The 21,325-nt window shown below is 41.7% G+C and overlaps 1 protein-coding gene across 3 annotated transcripts in view; it reads right to left on the reverse strand.

The window, feature by feature from the left end:
* Positions 1-9,803: 9,803 nt before the first annotated feature.
* The window catches only part of RBBP8 (RB binding protein 8, endonuclease), a 74,950-nt gene continuing 63,428 nt past the window's right edge, over positions 9,804-21,325 (reverse strand). For all 3 annotated transcript variants that reach the window (XM_037508741.2, XM_037508744.2, XM_054694139.1), the window contains exon 19: positions 9,804-18,265. In XM_037508741.2, the coding sequence (XP_037364638.1) occupies positions 18,168-18,265 (98 nt within the window). In that variant the 3' untranslated portion in view covers positions 9,804-18,167. The remainder of the gene's footprint in view (positions 18,266-21,325) is intronic.

Consider the following 21,325-nt stretch of genomic DNA (forward strand, 5'->3'; position numbering starts at 1 on the left):
GATTTATTTATTTATGCATACAAGAGCTGGGGTATAGGCCAGAGATGTGTGTGGGGGGAGAGGATTCACCAGAGGCAGAGTGGGGAGCAGAACAGGCAGATTGACTGAAATACACTGCTGAGGGGAGCAGCAGGCGAGTCAGGAGAGGTCTTGAGGGTTGCTTTCTGGAGGGCTGGGGATGGAACTCTTGCTGCAGAGGCTTCGGAGTGCTTCATAGTATGGTGCTTAACCCCTTGCACCAGCAGGGAGTCCCAGTGATTGTTTTTCTTTATATTTTGCTATATTTTCTGCAGCAAGCCACATTACTTTATAATAATCAGTAAAAATAATAAAAAATATGAAAAATGTAAAAATTTTTAAATGTTTTCTGACCATATATATTTTTTCCCCTGGCCCACAGACTCATCCAAACTTTTGTTCATTTGTCATTGCCACAGTTCTGAAAATACTTCTTAAAATAATTGCAAGAAACTCTGAGAATTCCTCTAGTGTAGCTTTGATAACTGATGTATGTTTTCTTTTTTTTTTTAAGATTTATTTATTTATGCATATAAGAACTGGGGTACAGGCCAGAGGTATGGGGTGAGAGGATTTACCAGAGACAGAGTGGAGAACAGAACAGGCAGATTGACTGAAGTACACTGCTGAGAGGAGCAGCAAGCTAGTCAGGAGAGGTCTGCTGCACCATGTGGGTAGCTCCCTGGCCGGGAGGGGATCGAACTCATGCTGCAGAGGCTGCAGATTGCTTCATCATGCAGTGCTTGATCCCTTGCGCCACCAGGGAGGCCCCTGATCAATGTTTTCTGTCCACACAGCCACGGCGAGCAGGAAGGATTAGGTCTCATCACATTGGGGTGTGGATAGACTGCCATGCTTGTTTTGATTGAGAGTTGGAATCATTCTCAGAGTTGTTCTGGTTCCAAATGTGGAGGAGACATGGTCTTAGAAATAATTGCCCTTTTGTACTATTCCCCACATCTTTAAACAAGCATACCATAAGTATTGTGCTCATTGTCCACAATCTTATCTCCCCTATTTGATTGTAGAAGGAAATAAGGGGCCATGAATGAATGAGAACCCTAGGATACCACATCAACTTGGACTTCAAAGAGACAGAGACAGGACATATATACACACACACACACACGTGTGTGTGTGTGTGTATATATATATATATATATAAAACATAAGTATACAATATATAAAATGCATTTTAAAAAGCTTCATTTGTAAAAATCAAAATCAACAAATAGCTATAAGCCAGAGACACACTATGGGGCGGGGTGGGGGTGTGTAGGAGGGATTACAGTCAAAATAAGGGGGGGTAGGAATTGTATGGGGATTATAACCAAGATGAAAAAGCATACATTGTGCAAAAGTGAAAAATGATATAAAAATATATAAAATAAAATATAAAAAATAAAATAAAATACATCAATTAATTAAAAAATTTAAAGAAATAAAATGCTTCATTTCCTCCCTATCCATGGTGCATGGTGATGTGATATCCTGAGGTCCCCATTCATTCATAACTGTCTTTCAGATAATAGGTATTTAAAGTTTCCATGTTTTCCCTGATTCTCAATATCCAAATTTTATAATTTTGTTACTATAAACATATATCTCTTAGATGAGCATTGGTGCCTGAAAGAAGGTAGGGATACATTTTACTATGAAAGAAAGTTGCTGGGCCTGGCTTTGCTTTCCAATTATAATAAAGGGTCTAATTTGTCACCTCACAGGGCAGCAGTGTTGGGAGCGGCGCCAGATGAGGAAAAGATTATTCAAAGTCCATGTGAAGCAATGAGAAACCTTGAGGGTTACACTGGAAGTAATGTGTGCTCTCATCAAAAGGCAGTCTCATTTATTAGCATTGAGTACAAAGGTGGGGCAGGTACATAAGGAGTGTACCCATGTGGGTGATGGGATTAGGGATGTAAACTAGGGTGGAGTGATCAGGGCCTATTGACTGGGGGGCTCCATTATTCCTGCCAGTCAAAGTATATTATCTCTTATTCTAATATCTGCCTGCTGTTATCAGCAGATATTGGCTTCCCAGTATATTCCTTATACCAGGACTTTTGCCCCTGGTGAGAGGCACCTGAATAACCCTATACAGAGCTGACAAGCAGGAATCTGGGCACCAAGACATACCTGAGAACAAGGGGGGCTAATTACCCGAGAACAAGGGGGGCTAATTACCAACCAGACTCACTTAACCAGCCACTTCCATGATGGCGCAATCACAGCAGAATAGCCCTTCCCATCTCTGCTGGATTAAAGCACGTGAGGGTAGCTGATGGACCTTCCACCCGCCATAGTGTTAGGGGGAAAGGATGTTCTGAGCTAATCCCATACAGGCTTTGTGGACCCCACCCCCACTCAAGACCAAAGTCATCAAGACATTGGGAAAGACAAATCCCGTCACCACCAAAGGGAAGGTGGCTGGGACCTGAGGGTGGAGTTAAGCAGCCAGGTTGGGTATAAAAAACCAAACACATGGGCCTTGGGGTCTCTCGCTCTGTCACTCGCCTCCTGGCTTCATGCCTCCTGGCTGGCGGCCAACTCTCAGAGCGCCATTTGGGATTCCTGATTGGCGGATCGGGTAGGACGCATTTAAAACTTTGTCTCCCGTTTTTCTCCCTGAGCTGTACATTTCCTCATTTGCCCTTCCCTTGTAAATAAACCTTTTATTAACCTTTCGCATGTGCCTGCAGTATTGATAAGTCCTTTTAAGTGCGCGGGTGAGGACCCCAGTCAGGCACCCCGTTTTGTATCGGGGCTGCCCTATAACAATAAGACAATCAGTTGTCTGAGACAACAGCTCAGACTGAAATTAAGCCAAAAGCTGTATAATATCAGAATAATTACAAGTTTCCTTTTAGTTATTTATACTTTGTGGTAAAAGCATTGTCAAAGAATCAAGTTTCAAATCTTCCATCAAGATACCTCCATTTTTGGGCCTCCCTGGTGGTGCAAGGGGTTAAGCACCATACTATGAAGCAATCCAAAGCCTCTGCAGCACAAATTCCATCCCCAGCCTTCCAGAGAGCAACCCACATGGTGCAGCAGACCTCTCCTGTCTTGCCCGCTGCTCCCCTCAGCAGTGTGTTTCGGTTAGTCTGCCTGTTATGCTCCCCGCTCTGTCTCTGGTGAATCCTCTCACCCCCCACACCTCTGGCCTGTACCCCAGCTCTTGTATGCATAAATAAATAAATCTTTTTTTTTTTTTTAAAAAGATGCCTCCCTTTTTTTGAGTCAGGGTTCCTTTTCTTCTCTCAGAAGTTAGAATGCTAGCTGATGTAATTCCCCACCCTATGGCTGCTTTTATCCCTGTAAGATTTTTGAGACATGCCTCCTGTTTTTAGTGGAACACATTCTTATTTCTACTTGAGTCCTGAAAGTAAAGCATCTATGTTGGAAACAGTTTGAGTTTCTGCAGAGTCTGGCCCATCTGAACTCCATGTCATGCCTCTATTCCAGTCTGGGGTTTGCATTTGGAGTCTTGCATCTGGCAATGAAAGCATGACTTTGATAAGCCGCCCGGGTCAACCAAGGGCTGGAACAGATGATCTCTTTTGTAATCAAGACTATTTAAGAGTCCAGCCATCTGTTTTAGCCTGGCACCCTCGGGTGGCTGTGTGTTGGCAGGGTCACCATGTTCTAAACTTTTAGCTTTGCAAGTTCAGATACTCAGTATCATCAGATCCCCAGAGCAAATGAGGCTTGAGAGACTGATTCCCAGTAATCAAACCTCAAGAAGCTCATGGATGAACATACCTCATAATGTGTTTGTAAGGATTAAACAGGAGAGTAGACATAAAGCTAACTGATCTCTCACCTGGTACATATAGTAACTGTCCTGTAAATGCTGGTCTTTATTATTATCCAGTGACCTGTCAGACACAGTATTTGCAACTCTGGTTAAGCACTGGCAGTTTTTCCCTCCCCTAGATTCTAGAATCCATATGGATCACCATGCTAGTATCAGATAGTTTCAGGATGCAATGTCCCCATATTCTAGAGACCCTCGTGGCTCTTGATGGACTGGAGAGGTGCTCTTGTGTCCTGATTGTATTTGGCAGAGCTGCTGACCCATGCTTACAACTGTTTGAAGTGCTTGCTTCTGCAGATGGCTGATCTTGTTCATTCTATGTTGATTCCTGTTAGCTTCAGTGCTGATAGATTGTGCCTGGAGATGTGATTCCCCTCCCCCGGCCCCAATACACACCTGCCAGCTGGGGTGACAAAAGCAAACACCCACCAATGAACTATTTACCATCTGAACGTAGGAAACGGTTCATGGTGCTGGCTGTCATGTGGGGTCACCAAATTGGGTGGAATTCACTGTTGTGCTAACACTTCACATAAAGCTATTATGCTCATGGCTTGAAGAAACGATTCACCCTCAATTTCTGCTGTGCACCAAATTGCAAAGCTCCTCCCACCCCTGCTTTTTGAGATAACTAACCTTAGAAAATAAAGAACAGACCTCAAACAGACAGATATGCAAATGGTTATGGTTCAGCAGGAGTAGGGAGCAAGGGGACGGCCTGGAGCACAAAGCTCTGTGTGGAAGAGCAGAGCTGACTGCAAGGTGGGGCTGGGTGGAGGGTTGGAGCCTGGGAGCTAGGGATCAGCTGGGAAGCACAAAGAAACCAAGGGGAAACATGCCTGTTGATAGAGGTAGGAAGCGGTGTAGGCTGAAACCAGAATATCCTTTGCTAGAGGCTCCTGTGTGGATTCTATCCATGACCATGCAGACCCATGTCTCCTGTTCTGAAATGGGAGAGAGGCTGAGCACACGCAGGGCAGCCCTGCTAAGACGAGGAGCCAGTCCTTCTCCACTCCATCTACTTTTGCCTTCCTCACGGGGGAATCAGAGCTAGGTGTCTGCAAATGGTTAGCCTTTGTGCAGTAGGAGCAATTTATTCTCATCTGAGCCACATGGCAATCTGTCATTTAGCTGTCTGCAGCACGTGATAGATGGGTCATAACTCCTCAACATCAGCTGAAGAGACGCCCAAGAAATAACAGTTTTATTTAGATTCTGACTTAAAAAGGAAAACAAACACAAATCATTTCAGGTCTGAGTCAAGGAGTTCATCAGTCTTCCTCACAGGGAAATTCTCTCAGGGCTCAGCTTAAAGGGTGTTAGGCTGGGGAAGCCACTTCTGTTTCCTGTAATCACTCTCCAGTAACACAGAAAGATGGGGACGGTGAGGAGTTATTCAAAGCACAACCCTCAGCATCTTCACCCGGAGGCAAAGGGCCCCTGAGTTTATTACAGAGAAATGAGTGGGCTCTTATGCTGTTTTCTCTTAGGATAAACCCCAACCTCCCCCACCTCCCAAAGTCAGCCCTGTGAGTCAGGGTCTCTGAGGGCCACAATTGTATTTTCCAGCCAACTTCTCTGGTTCTGCCAATAGGGGGGTGCTAGAGGGACTGTAGGGCTGTTGTCGGGGAGGCACTCCCTTTCCTGTACTGCTTGCTCTTTCCTCTAGGGTCACTACAGCAATGAGTCTTCTTCACCTTGGCAGCCACAGTTGATTCTGGAAACCAGAAGTTCCAGTTCTAGGCTGTCCTTCCTGGTGCCCCCTCAGAGACCCAACATGTCCAGTCCCCCTCCAGCAGCCCCAAGGTAGTGGCCTCTTCCAGAAGTGACCACCGCCTCTGTAGTACCCATACCCTTAGCCCTTCCACCTCCAAAACCCATTAACCAGTTCCTATTTCAGGTGATCTATGTTGAAACCACGGGTATGATTTCTGATTTCACCTAAGTGACTGTTCAATCCACTAACATTCAAAGAAAAAAAATGAATCTACCTTTGAGGAAATCAGATTGAATAACAGCAAATCTCTGTATAAAACTCCAGTGTGCAGGGCCTCCCTGGTGGTGCAGGCGGTTGAGGGCTACAATGTGAAGCTGTTCGCAGCCTCTGCAGCATGGGTTCGATCCTGGCTGGCTGGCGAGAATCCCACATGGCGAAGCAGACCTCTCCTGTTGCGCCCACTGCTTCCCTCAGCAGTGTACTTTGTCAGTCTGCCTATTCTATTCCCCGCTCTGTCTCTGGTGACTCTCTCACCCTCCCGTGCATCTGGCCTGTACCTCGGTTCTTGTATAAAAATAAATACATCTTAAAAATAAATAAATCTTAAAAAACAACAAAAAACAAAAAACTCCAGTGTGCAAATCATTCATTCACATAAAATTTCACTACTCCTTACACTGGTTGACCTCATAGGTATTATTTTCACATACGGATGAAGAAACTGCAGCTAAGAGATGCTAAACAACTTTTGCAAAGCCACACAACCAATAGAGAAGTCCTAGCTTGAGATCACACTCTCCCCAGGCTCCAAAAGCAACCACTGGTTTCATTAGCTGGGGTCTTCTTTGTCATTTCTCACTTTTGATTATCCCTCATTGTTTAGGGTGACAGATACTTTAAGGTACCTCAGTTTACTCTGTCAGAGTGAGAGGAAAGAAAAGGAGACAAAAATGATCACAAAAAAGTGATCAGAAGTTTAGTCCTGATATTTAAGATTCTCTTGCCTTTTTCGGTTTGGGATCCTAGGCACTTCAGGTTCAGGCATCAAAAGCCCAGAACAGCTCCCCAGCTCTCCCACTGCTGAGGTCTCCAGGAGATGGAGGGGTCAGAAGTGGGGTTAGTCTCAGAAGAGGCAGGAAGGAGGGAAAGGACTGGGAACAAGAATGGAGCATTGAGGCCTTCCCTGGTGGTACAAGGGCTTAAGCACAGCACTATGGAGCTATCTGCAGCCTCTGCAGCACAAGTTCGATCCCCAGCCAAGGAGCTACCCACAGGGTGCAGCAGACCTCTCTTGACTTGTCAGCTGCTCCCCTCAGCAGTTTTTTTCAGTCAGTCTGCCTGTTTTGCTCCCCACTCTGTCTCTGGTGAATCCTCTCAACTCCCCACCCCCACCCTGCACTTCTGGCCTGTACCCCAGATCTTGTATGCATAAATAAATAAATCTTTATTTTTTTTTTTTAAAGATTTACTTTATTTATACAAGAGCTGGGGTACAAGCCAGATGCGTGGGAGGGTAAGAGGATTCACCAGAGACAGAGTGGGGAACAGAACAGGCAGACTGATGAAATACACTGCTGAGGGGAGCAGCAGGCGAGACAGGTGAGGTCTGCTTGCTATGTGGGTTGCCTTGAGGCTGGCGAGGATTGAACTGGCACTGCTGAAGCTGCGGACATCTTCACAGCACTGCGCTCAACTGCCTGCGCCACCAGAGAGGCCTATAAATACATAAATCTTAAAAAAAAAAAAAAAGAATTGAGCATTGACTTGACCTGGTCCTGCCCCTTCCCATCCCCCCAGGAGAGGGACCAAGGCCGTCTCCTGGCCTGGGCCTCACCTTCTTCAAGGCCTCCAATTTAGTCTCACAGTTATACTTAGCAAGCGCAAGTGGTAGAAACACTTTTTTGTTAAATGTGAACAAAGCATATCATATTTTTAGTAAATCTGTTTTAGGGATTTCCCTCCTGTTGCTGCTCTTCTGTTGGTCTCTCCCCTCCTCTCTTCCCCTCCCCCCTGCTCGCTCTCTGTCTCCCTGTCTCCCTGTCTCTCTCTCTGAGAGGCCCTAGTAATTTCATGCCAAATTTGTACCAGTTTGATAGAGGTTTCTTAGTGTAACCTCTATTGGCAGTAGAGCTGCTATTTCAAACCACCCAAAAAGAGTTAAAAGGGGGTGGTAGATAACATTTTAAGATATTCTTTTTCTTCAGGCTCTTTTGCACCTGAGAAGCTTCTCCCACCACTGGGACACAGGAATAGCATTCTTAATGCACTATTGTTGGTGGGCGGGAGGAGCTGGCAAAGAGACCAAGACTTGGCTGAGCTCTGAAATAGTCTTGACATACACAGTAAAGAGAAGAGTCTTGAGAGCCAAGATTTTCTGTTGTAAGAAATGGATTTTTGAGAGAGAGAATTTTAAATTTTGAAAATTTTGGCTTTAACTATGAATAACCAGTGGTTTCAACATCCAAGGGTGTGCCAGAGCAGGCTTTCATCAGTTCATAACATAATTTTAACATGGTTAAAATTAAAAAAATTAAAATATAAAAAATTAAGTTACATAAACATATAATTAAATAAGTTATAGTAAAAACACAATACGGGGCCTTCCTGGTGGCACAGGGGTTAAGTCACAGTGCTCTCAAGCTATCTGCAGCCACTGTAGCACGAGTTCAATGCCCAGCCATAGAGCTACCCACATGGCTCAGCAGACCTCTCCTGTCCAGCCCACTGCTTCCCTAAGCAGTGTATTTCAGTGGATCTACCTGTTCTACTCCTCGCTGTGTCTCTGGCAAATCCTCTCACCCCCTGTACTTCTGATCTACACCCAGTTCTTGTATGCATAAATAAATTTTTAAAATCATTAAAAAAATAAAAAACGCAACACACAGTAAAATTTTATCATATTCCATTTAGTATATTTAACTAACAATTATCTATGAATCTATGTATCTACATCTTTGTGTGGAAACAGTGTTCAGTGATGCCACTGCATAGCCTGCTAACTCCACCATCAGGTGACCTCACTGTACTAGGATGAAATCAGTCACAGGATTACTTACGCCATGGAAATCATCCAATTCTACAATTTGAGGCTTAAAGTATGATTGTTTTTGTTTGTCCAGATTTGACTTGATGGCAGAAAAAATAATAAGATAGATTGAACATGTATTGTCTGTAGCTTTCATATTGTGCATAACAGAAGAAATTGAGGAGAAAATTTTGTATTCAAAAACTATCATACAACTCATCAAAAAAATCACTGAACATTGTTGACTAATGAATGATGTTCTGAGATATGCCTTCATTGTTTCTTTTGCCTTACTCATTAAAACAAATGAAAATAACCAATACTCATGCCAGAACGATACTTGTGCATCAATTACAACCATTCATTGTTGGCTGTCAATACAACCAAATAGCAAAAGTCAATGGAATCTTTCTAAGAAAATCAATGTTTAGGGGCCTCCCTGGTGGCGCAAGGGGTTAAGCACCATACTAGGAAGCAATCCGCAGCCTCTGCAGCACAAGTTCGATCCCCGGCTGGCCAGGGAGCAACCCATATGGCACAGCAGACCTCTCCTGTCTTGCCCACTGCTCCCCTCAGCAGTGTATTTCAGTCAGTCTGCCTGTTCTGTGTCCCTGCTCTGTCTCTGGTGAATCTTCTCACCCTCCCCATCTCTGGCCTGTACCCTGGTTCTTGTATGCATAAATAAATAAATCTTGAAAAAAAAAAAAAAAGAAAATCAATGTTTAAAATTAAGAGTACTGTATATTTTATTATGTATAAATTGTGACTTACATCTTTATGTCAGTAAAATTTCAATAAATGTATGTACACATATTTACATTTATTTTTTATTCTTTTTTTTTTAAAAAAGATTAACCTTTATTTACTTATGCACACAAGAACTGCGGTGTAGGCCAGAGGTATGGGGGGTAAGAGGGTTCACCAGAGTGGGGAGCAAAACAGACAGATCTACAGAAATACATTGCTGAGAGGAGCAGAGGGCAAGACAGGAGAGGTCTATGATAGCTTGATAGCACTGAGACTTTATACTGTGCACCACCAGGGAGGCCCTATTTTTATTCTTGTTGGAGAGCCAGTTGTTAAGTATTTACAAACATGCCACTGGGTAGTTTGGCCACTAACCACTGCCTCACTTAGCAACAATGACACCCAGAAGACTTCCTTTAGAAAAGGACCTGAGTGAACAACACAAATAATTTGTTTTTTAAAAATTGTGGTAAAATATGCATAACATAAAATTTACCATTTTAATTACCTCTTCGGTGGCACTAAGTACATCCACTTTGTCGTGCAACTATCACCACTATACATTGCCAGAGATTTTTTGGTTTTCCAAACAGAAATTCTGTACCCATTAAACAGTAATTACCCTTTCTTCCCTCCCCACGGTCACTGGTAACCACTGTTCTACTTTCTGTGAACTTGATTGACTTTTCTAAGTAGTTAAGTGGAATCATACAATATTTGTCCTATTGTACCTAGCTTATTTCACTTAGCACAATGTCCTCAAGGTCCATCCACATTGTAAGCTGTATAAGAATTTCCTTCCTTTTCAAGGCTGAATAATATTCTATTATATGTATGTGCATTTTGTTTAGACATTCATCATTGATGGACACTTGGGTGTCCATCACCTTTTGGCTACACAAATAGTGTTACTATGAATATGGATATTTAAATAACACTTCTTTCCTTCTCTTTTGTGACTGCCTTTTATTCTGGAGCTCCCCAGGGACAGATGAGAACTGGATGGATCAAAACGGGGCCTCAGAACTACCTCATCCCTTGCTCTAAATTCTGTTTCTGCTCCCTCTTCTGTAATGAAGCTGTGTGCTATGGGAAAAGCACTCTCATAGGAGCCAAGTTCAACTGCTCATGCATGACACCATCAGATCCCTTTGCCAATAGCTGGGGTTAAGTTCAGTGTGAACTACTACCACAGTGTGAACCACAACAGTCGCCCCTTTTTTCCCCACTGGTTAAATCACAGAGGGGTGGGGGTGTGGTGAGCAAATGGTCTTTGATATTGTGAGCGGCAAATGGCCCAAGGGATGAGAGAAGCAGCCAAGGGCTTAGCCCCTCTCCAGGATCAGGAAATGCCACTGACACTGAGCGACCAGTGTGATGTGGATCTAAATAAACTTTTTTTAAAATATGCTAGAAATAATCCATTCTGATGTGTGCCCTGTTGCTGAAAATGCCATCAGCCTTTCCCCAGATGGAACAAATTATTTGCTATTAAAAATTCATTTAAAAATAACATAACCAATCAGTGTGTTCCAATGTTAGCTTATCTTCCAAAAGGAACTGAAAATAAAATGGGTTTTCTTTTTTCTGAAGGAGAAAACACATCTTCGTTTACTCTGAGCAAATTGTAGAGTCTGTTTAGAGGGGCAAGCTCAGCATGACTAATGTTTTTATGTGACATCAAAGAATGTGCAGAATCAAAATGTGAAATGAAGAGTATATTTTCAGATTTACTTTAAAAATCTTTTTGTCGGACTTAGAAAAGCTTCCGAAGTTGTGGAGTGTTGGGATAAGCTATTAAGAACCCCAAGGTAAGTAGGGTCAGAGGACTGAAACGTTGGGATAGAGGATTCACCAGACAGAATGGGGAGCAGAACAGGCGGATCTACTGAAATACACTGCTGAGGGGAGCAGTGGGCGAGACAAGAGAGGTCTGCTGTGCCATGTAGGTTAGCTCCCTGGCCAGGGATTGAACTCATGTTGCAGTGGCTGCCAATAGTTGGATAGCGCTGTGTCTCTAACCCCTGCACCACCAGGGAGGCCCTGTTCTTTAATTCTTGCCCACACTGCTTGGTCATGTGACCTCTCTGGAAGCTGTGTATCTGGGTCCAGTTTCTAGAGGAACCCTTTGCATTGTGGCAGGCGGTCCCTAAGACTATCACTGTTCAAGAGTGGCACTTCAATTTCCTATCTTCACCTAGGTAGCAACTCTTGGGCCTGACATCTTTTGCCCAAAGAAATGGAGATGAATCAGCAAAACTTTTTTTACTGTTACATTAAAACCCAAAGATCTATCATGCACTTGGATCTTTGATTTGTAAGTATTTTGCATTGATCACTTAAAAAATACGGATTCACCACGTATGAAGATCTCCTAGATGTTGATGTTCACTATAGGATTCAAAAATCACAACGATGAACACATCATCAATCTCATCAGACGTCTTCGAGGATTGTCTAGCTCTTAGTAGCAGATAAAATTTTTTTAAATACTAGTTTTCATTTGCAAACTCAAATTTTATCATTGGCAACCTGTACTGTCGATTGTGTTCTTTTAAGTAATAAGTTTAATTCATTCATTTTTGAAAGGCTGTCTGCCCAATAAGTCTGAATAATCACATTTCTGCTAGGCCTTCTTTGGAAGTGGATCTCCATGCAGCTGCTGGTTCAGTGAGACTCAATTAGATAAGTACTTTGCTCAAGACACCATCCCGACAGAGAATACTTTAAAATACTGAAATTTAATAAAATTCCTTCCTTTTTTTACTGCCTCAGCAAGAACATTCTTTTTTTTTTTTAAAGATTTATTTATTTAGGCATACAAGAACCGGGGTACAGGCCAGAGGTGCGGGTGGTGAGAGAATTCACCAGAGACAGAGCAGGGAGCAGAACAGGCAAACTGAAAAACGCTACTGAGGGGAGCAGTGGGCGGGTCAGGAGAGATCTGCTGCACCATGTGGGTTGCTCCCTGGCCAGTCGGGGATGGAACTCATGCTGCAGTGGCTGTGGATACTTTCATAGGTTGCATCTTAACCCCTTGCGTCACCAGGGAGGCCCCTCAGCAAGAACATTCTTAAGTGGAAATGGCTTCTTTCCTGGCCAGCACATCAGTGAAGTATACAGTGATTATTGCCTTGATTTGTATTAAGGTACCATTTACCCACCATTGTTTTGTGCCGTCAGTGAAGCTATCAACACAATGGAAAAGGCAATGGTGTCATAGTATTATTATGAAACGACCTTTTGAAACTTCAGAATGAATCTGAGCCTCCTACGGGATTAGAGGCCAGCCGAGGCAAATTCCCAGAGAAGTAGAGCTACTTGGATTTTGTTTTTTAGCATCAAACCCACTGGGTTTGGTGCTACAACACTGACAGGTGGGGCATAGCAATTCAAAGTTCCCCGTAAATGAACACTTTCCACACAGATGAGATACCAAAGTCAGGAGCCAACAAGAACAGCTGTGGTGCCCTCCTTTCTTCCTGGCATCCCAAGTACCTGAACTTGCCGCTGCCTGAGACTACTCAGGAGAGGCCCTTGTTGCCCAGCGCAGTTATGAAGAACAGGTATGAAAAAGCAAGTCTGCCAGCATCGTTATTGTGTGCACTACGGGTACGTACAACTATAGGAACCCAAAGGAAAACTGGGGTGCCCTTGGGCTCCACTCTGTTGCCTTTCCTGGACAATGCTACGTTCCTCTGCTTCCCAGGGAGTACTTTTGCACCATGGACTCCTTCCTCATTTCTTCAGCATTTCATTTTCCAGAAAGTCCTTCACTAAGACCGATTTCCTTTCCCAATGGCGACCGATTACCTTAGGATGAACTGCCGCCCAAGTGAGAAAGCCCATTAGAGTTCAGAGTGGTGGGTAGGCAAGTTCACATATGAGACTCCTGGAGTTCTGTACTGTAGGGCGCCAGACTATAAAGAAATAATTTGTAAAGGGAACATTTCAGGTTAGGGTCACTGGCAAATCGGAGAGTTCTGGAGTCCCTGGTTCCAAGCGTCTGAGACATAATCAGAAGACTTGGATGATTAAACTGGCGATAAAATTCTCAGCATAGTGGTTTATCTCAAGAGGTGAAGGCTATAGTTTATTCAGTTTCAAATGAATGAAAAATATGCAATGCTTACATTGTCAAAAGTCGAATAGCACCATGACTCATGGTTCAGTTTACACAGCTGGCTTTGTGGATAATCACATTCTACTCTTTCCACATTGTTCCCTTTGGAGATTTCTTTAATTAACAAGGTCACATTTTAATATTTTGGGGGGACAAGTGTTCTCCACATTCTATTTCCTCTCTATTCTATTGTCTTCTTGATTAAGGAGGCTTCTATGGGTTGGGTTGGGCAGGAGAAGAGAGAGGTGTGTGCATGCCAGGGAACATCTTTGATAATTCAGCACTTGTGTCAGGTTAACCTTGTTTGGAATAAATGGGGTGCCCAGGAAAATAAGCTTGGGGGACAGATAGTGCTGCTGAGCAGATACCTAGTACCTGAAATGAACACCCTCTAACTGAGCTATCAGCATTGCGTGCTGCACCTGCAGCGGTTAACTGGCTTTTCTTTCAAGCTCTGAATTATGAAACAAGGTTGTGCACGTTTGGAAACTCTGTTTGCGGGTGTACTGAAAGTACTAATCTGGTCTTGGCTTTTCATCTAGCCCTGGGAAGACTTTTCTAGTGCTACCTCCAGTTTCTGCTGACTTCATTCTGAGTAAATAAGTTGTCAGCATCTATGGAATACAATTTGTGGAATTAAATTCACTCTTCAAAAATGATAGTGCTCGAAACGGCTCACCTGCTCTGTATCCCTCCTCCAGAGTTTGAAACTTATAAAATAGGAAGGATCCAGGGTTTTAGAAAGAACATTGGTGTCATGGAGCCCTCTTTGTGCATTTTGCCAAGCTCCTCATTTAAGCAACTTTATGTGTTCTGTGGGCTGTAACTTCTCTGCTGGATTCTCCTACCTGGCACTCTTCTCCTTGCTGCCCCCAAACCTGTGGTCCTCACTACACTATGTCATATTCTTCAGTGATGGAGCCAGAACTCCAGCCCTGATTTGCCTGGCTCTAGGGAAAAATTATAACTGCTCTCTTATCTACCTTGCTGAAAAATATTGATCACCTGCTAGAGAGCTGATGAAACTAGATAGGACCTCAGAGGTTTTACTGTCCAATCCTCTCATTTTACAAACGAGGAACCTAAAGGCCTAAAAGGTGAGATGTGAACACCATAAAACACTCAAGTGTTAGCACAGCATAGCAAGAACCAGTTTTCCTGGCTCAGATATACCCATCACTTATTCACTCAACAAACATTAAATCTTTCTACATTTAAAGCACTGTGTTCGACCCTGAATATCTCTGTTGCTGCACCCTTTTTGGGTGCTCCTTTTGTGAGTTTAATGAGTCTATACATAAAGCTGTTTTAAATTGGGGATGGAGTTATCTCTGCCTCCGCCAAGTTGGCTTTGTGAGTAGGGCCACACACCACTGATGGCCCCAACATGATACCTGTCATTGCCCTGACCCATAAAAGGGGGTGTCGGAGACTAGAAGGGAATGTGTCTCATTACAAGGTAATGTATAAAGTACAGAAAAGTCTTATATAATTTAAGTTTATATAAAAAAAAAGTTTATATAATTCCATGTTACTCAAGTAACTGTTTTAAGAACACTCATCAGAAAACAGGAAGCTTAACTCGTAGTTTTGCCAACTAAGTCTAATCCAATTGCAAAAAAGTTTGTTACACCTAAAGCAGGAAGTCACCAAGCCTGTCCTCTTAGGTGTCTCCCATGCTGAATACTACTACTTGGCTTTATTATCCATTTTCTTGGCAGGTTTGTCTGAGGATCCTTGGAGACACCCAACAAATCCTCTCAAGTGAATTAATAGACCTAGGGGTCAGAATAAAGTCTAGTTTGAGAACTTGGAAAGGAAATGCAATTATTCCTGGACAGTTAAGCTACCATCAACCCACACAGGACGAGAGTAAAGGTATGCACGTGCATTGGGATAAGGAAGAAAGGCAGAGCAGCAGTATTTGTCTGTGACATTTGCCACCCAAGCAGGGATGACTGACCAGACCATGACCACATGCAAAAGTCTTTTGAAACAGTATGTCTGAGGAACCCGCTGGCACAGAAACCAGCTGGTGTGCAGGTCCCCTGGTATCTGTGCTATTCTGGTGCAGCCAATGGCCAGTAGAAGAGCCAGATATCAGCCCATAAGGAAGGATCCTGGTCCTTGGGCTGTGAGGCTTTTACCCTTCATGTCTGGGAAGTGCCTGTAAAGCTCAGTCTGCCCCAGGTAGACCACTCTCCATTCCCAACATTTCCCACCTTACTAATACAAACTTCCTGAGTTACCTCTTAAGAAAGAGGCTATTACTACCACCTGCCCTAAATAATCAGGATTCCCACCAACATGCCCCATAAGCCAGTCTCTGTTACTGGGTGATGGTAAACAATCAAAACACAGAAATAACTGTACTGCTAAAGTTGGCATAACACTGAAGCTGCCATTTATTATTCCAAGTGTCAAATTTACTTGTTCATCCACAGAAGACCATGAAATCTGCATCCCCCTAATGTATTAATAAGGTTGGATTAGAATATTTTAGTTTCAGTCTGTTACTCTTTGATACTTTGAAACTATTAATCAAATGCTCAGCAGCACATTTTGTAGTTTTATAATCTGTATTTTTCTTGAGTTTAAATGCCATCTCACTATAAAATCCACTTGGTAAACTACTTGTCAATCAGTAAATTATATTAAGTATGTATTTACTATGTCTAGTGCTCTTCTTTCCTTCCTGTATTTCCATGTGGGGTTTTTTTTTTTTGTTTGTTTGTTTTTACCATTTTCCTTTATCCTAAAGAACTTAGGTTAGTATTCTAGTGCAAGTTGGCTGGCAATTTTTCCTTCCTTAGCTTTTCTTCAAAAATGTCTATTTTTATCTTAATAAATTTGCAGTATTTCAGTGTTTTGAAGGATACTTTGAGCACAGAATTCAAAGATGTTAATTACTTTTGTTCAGCAATTTAGAGTCTGGTTTGATCACCAGGGCACATTCCATGGTAGGTCCTAAACTTTACTATTGGCCTCTTTCTAACAGTGAGTCTGTTAAAAATGTTAAATTTGTTAATTGTCTCTGCCATTTGTTTTATTCCAACAAAAGCTAAGTTACCTGAAAGCTCATTTTTACATCTTTCATTATTCTACCAACTCATATCTTCTTTATCCTAGAAATTTTCCTTTATGATTTTCCTAGTCAGCCCCTGGTCCAGAAGAAGCTATTCTTCTCCAAAAATAGCTCTATTCTGGCCTCTGCTGGTGTGACAGCAGAAAGCTATTTCATTGATTTTTTTTTTTTTTGCTTAATATGCTACAGGACTCAAGGATAAAGTAACTGATACTAGGTTTCTAAAAAAACTGTTCTGACAGTAGGCAATGGTTCAGCAAAGAAAGATTTTGAAACATCTCTCAGGCTGCTAGGCTTATGGAGAATAAACAGCTGAATGGTAAAATTTGAGATATATTTCAAATGCTTACTTCTAAGGTGGTGCAGTCTTTAAGATTTCTTTCTTTTAAAAGACCTAAGAAAGTTCTCTATGCATTTTTTTAAAATACATATGCCAGATGTAGTTTAAGCTGAGTTACCAATACATTGAGCCTACCAATAAGGTGCCTTTCCAATTGGACTTTGGGAAGACACTACAGGAAGGTGTTAGGAAAGACTATTCTGTGTCATCATTTTGCCTTTTTTTTCAAGGTAACATAATGGATTTGGTTACCCATGATTAACCTATTTAAACTGCTGCCTTTGACAACCTTAGGTTTCAAATGGTTTAATCAGAATACATACTTATCAAAGGCAGTGTCCCAAGTACTCTTGCTGTGTAATACTGCCAAGGTGTGGATTAAAAGAAAAGATACAAAGACAGATACACAAAATGCTACTAAAGAAGGTGACACAGATGTGGTCAGTCATCTTACTGACTCAGACACTAGGTTCTAGATAAATAGACAGTCGCTAAATAGAGAAATCTATTTTGCTGCCGAATTGCAAGTTCATAAGATGAGTCAATCCCGAGAAACAAAACAACTGAACATAAAACATAATGGGCAGAGAAGAACTTAATAAATTTAGCTTGAAAAGTGTACCAGACAAAAAAGTATGATAAAAAGAAACATGTGAAGAGCTGGAATAATATGAGATTGAAGGACAATGTTGAGTTATAGTCTGTAAGAGGAAGAAATGCTGATATATGTGGGTCTCTTAAAAGGAAAGAAAGCCTTTCGCTACAGAGAACCTCATTTCAACAAAAGAAAGAAGCCAGAAAGTCAAAACAACTATCAAAATTTAGCATTTTTTTTCTGAAGAATTAAATGCCAGTCATTGGAATGATCCACAGAAGAGCAACTGGATAAGACAATGAAAATTTATAATGATTAACATGGTTATGGTTGAACGTAAATACCAAGGGAAGATGGAGCAAAAAGAAAAGCTCTCAAAGGCAACAAATCACAACCACATTTTCAAAATTGTAATTAGGTATTAGCAAATAAAGTAAATAAATAACTCTTAAGTTAGAGTGCAAAATGAAAGCACCTTATTGCTTTAAAGGTGCGAAAGCAAGAGGACACAAAATAAGCATTATCCACATTTTAAATAGTTGTTCTGTGGTGGGTAAATGCTATTTAAGAACATTTTCAATAGAAAAATGATTTATAAATCAGTTTAAAGAAGATAAAAAAATCAATATGTAATACCAACTTTAATTATAAATAACTAAAAAGAAAAAAAATTATCCCCTATTCTGTTTCTCTTCAACATCTATATCTTCTGCTCCTTGCCTTTCGGTGAAAACATTGCATTGTAAGGCTGCCGTCTTTTTGGACGAGGACAAGGATCCAGATCTTCCTTAATGTAACCTTAAAAACAAATCACAAATTCAGAAGACTTTATTGGTAACATACATTTTTTTGAGCACCTATTCAATATTTAATCTTATTTAATGCCTTCTAAGTTTACATGATTCTTTGGATTATCAGCTGTGTGATGCTGGTGCATGATTTCACTAATCAGTAATGATTTCCCCATTTACACAAAAATAATAGCTGCAAACACTGATCAAATGTGTTAGACACATTATCACACAGAATACTCCCATTCCTTTGAAGTAGCCTTTATTATACCTATTTCACATATTAATAATGGAGACCCAGGGAGGGTAGGCAACTCACCCATGTTCATAAAAGACTAGGAAGTGGCGGAGCTGGGACCTTGCCCAAGATCTAACTCCAGCAGGACCAGAGCTCTTAAGCACTTTTCTATTCTCTCTCCCAAAGGTTGCAAGTAAGAATAGGTGGTTAAAAACACAAAGTCTTTACTATCATGATGAATTTCAGATGCTTATCAAAAAAAGACTTTTTGTTGTAGCTATTCATTAGATGACAGGACTATTTGATTCTCCTAAGGTATTGCCAATCACATAGTCTGCAGGGGAGGACTGTACTCTGCCATGCGGTGCCCCCTCCCGAGGCAGAAATTAAGTGATAACAATCTAGTCCTTGATGTTTGGCACGGCCAAGGTACCGAGCACACGGGAGGAACACGCCGAACCCCGAGAAGATTACTGCGGATAACACACTGGACCCCGAGAAGATTGCTGCTGATTACCATGCTCATAATATGCTTTTTTTTTTCTGCCTAGCAAAATAAGTAACCCATTGTGTATATTTCCTGACTCCTAGGAATGTATCTGGTGACGGTACTGTAACTGAACTGTCTTCTGCTGACTTTTCTGGTCATGAGTTGTTTCTTGTTTCATGGAATTATTGTATGAAGTAATTGACAAATTTAAACATAATATTTCTCTGGTTAATGCCATAAATGAGACTCATATTAGAGAAATTTGGAATCCATCGGAGAGTAAACAAGATGTTAGTAATCATAAAAAACAACTACAGGATGTAGCTAGAAAACTTCCCCCAACAGTCAAGACCTCACTTGGAGTTGTTTATGTGATTGGAAAGCGTCTTTGGCAGCCACTCCGAGGTGGCCCTGGAAAGAATGTAGTTAAATATATAATCCCAGAACCCACTGATGAGCCTACATCACATATAGGAATCTACCTAAATGGTGAAAGAATAGTTAATATTGAAGGAAAGAGAATTAGGTGGCGCCCTTAAGTCTTTGGGACAGTACCAAAAGGTCAGGGTCACCATGGAATTTATATTCATCACAAAGTAAAGTTAATTACTTAAAAATGGTTTTATCTGGATTCAAAGATTACTGGAATTTAGAGACACGGAAAGAACTTGTCAGAGAGATCAAGGCACTTGAGTTAGAACTAGCAAAACAGGTTCAGAGTTAAAATAATGGAGTTTGTGCTTCATGTATAGTTAACCACATATGCTTAGCACCTTGTAATCATTAACTAGAGAATTGTATTTTATACCTTGATATGGAACACTGCTTTCATTTTTTATGAAGAATAAGGCAATATATCTTTTGCATAAGCATTGTCATTTGCTGAAAAAATAAATTTTATGTAATCTAATGCTGTTTGAGAATGTATACAAATGCATGGTGATTTGAGCACATTACAGTCAGATATCCACTCCTGAAGTGTGTCTGTCTGTCATTTATGCGCCGAATCCTTGACCATCCTGCACAGTTTCTCATCCCTGAGTTGGCCTTGCTAATCTACCGCTGCGCTGGTCCGCGGCACTGCCACACTTTTGGTCGTGGCAGGGGTGCAAACATAGGTTCTATCCAGATTATCTAATGCTATCTGGTGACCAGGCAGAGACAGCATGTCAAAGGGGTCTAGTCTAGTTCGTTAATGCGAAAGTGGAAACAGAGAAACAGTTGTCAAGAGAATTTTCATCTTTTGGAAAAACGAACTAACTATTAAATATCTGGGACTTTGAAGTTGAATATACTCTCAAATTATATTAAATGTAAGTACCACAGATGAAGCAGCTATTTGGTATGCCAACAGTCTTCCAAACAAGCAAGCAAAGGTTCTTTTCACTTAGATATGGTTTATAAATACCTAGCATTTTGAAAAAGTGAGGTTTTTCAAATCTAAAATTCAGAGTAGTTTCTTTGAAAAGATGCTCTCTTTTTTAACAATTTTACTGACAAGTTCTGTAAAGTTACTTATTTTATTAAAAGTCATTTTGATGACTGGATGAAAGTAAAACTAGTTTTTGAAATCTGAATAAACCCGGATAATGAATACAAAAATCATACTACAGTGATTATAGGCAATTTCTGAATCCAGTGGAATTATTTGAAGAGTTGAAGGTCAACCTTTTTGTATTTAGGAACTTGACTTTACGTCACAAAATCAGCACCTAACTTATAGCAGAAGGTAAAGGGAACCATAGTGGAAAAGTTTACTGCTTGGGCTTGGGTATATTCAGCATTAAAATTTTTTTTTAAAAAAAGATTTATTTATTTATTTATACAAGCACTGGGTACAGTCAGAAGCGCGGGAGGGTGAGAGAATTCACCAGAGCCAGAGCAGGGAACAGAACAAGCAGACTAATGAAATACACTGCTGAGGGGAGCAGCGGGTGCAGCAGGAGAGGTCTGTCACGCCATGTGGGACCCTCGCCAGCGGCCGGGGATCGAACCAGTGCTGCAGAGGCTGAGGGCAGCTTCGCAGCCCAGTGCTCAACCGCTGCACCACCAGGGGAGGCCCCAAGCATTAAAAAAATAATCCCCAGGGGCCTCGCTGGTGGCAGAAGAGGTAAAGATGCAGCACCATGAAGCTAACCACAGCCACTGCAGCATGAGTTCAATCCCCGGCAGGGAGGTGACCCACATGGTGTAGCAGACTTCTCCTGTCTTGCCCACTGCTCCCTTCAGCAGCGTATTTCAGTAGATCTGACTGTACTGCTCCCCACTCTGTTTCTGGTGAATCCTCTCACTCCCCACATCTTTGGCCTGTATCCCAGCTCTTGTGCATATATAAATAA

The sequence above is a fragment of the Talpa occidentalis genome, unplaced genomic scaffold (assembly GCF_014898055.3).
Source record: "Talpa occidentalis isolate TD23 unplaced genomic scaffold, MPIMG_talOcc4v2.1 talOcc4.13, whole genome shotgun sequence".
NCBI classification, from domain to species: Eukaryota; Metazoa; Chordata; class Mammalia; order Eulipotyphla; family Talpidae; genus Talpa; species Talpa occidentalis.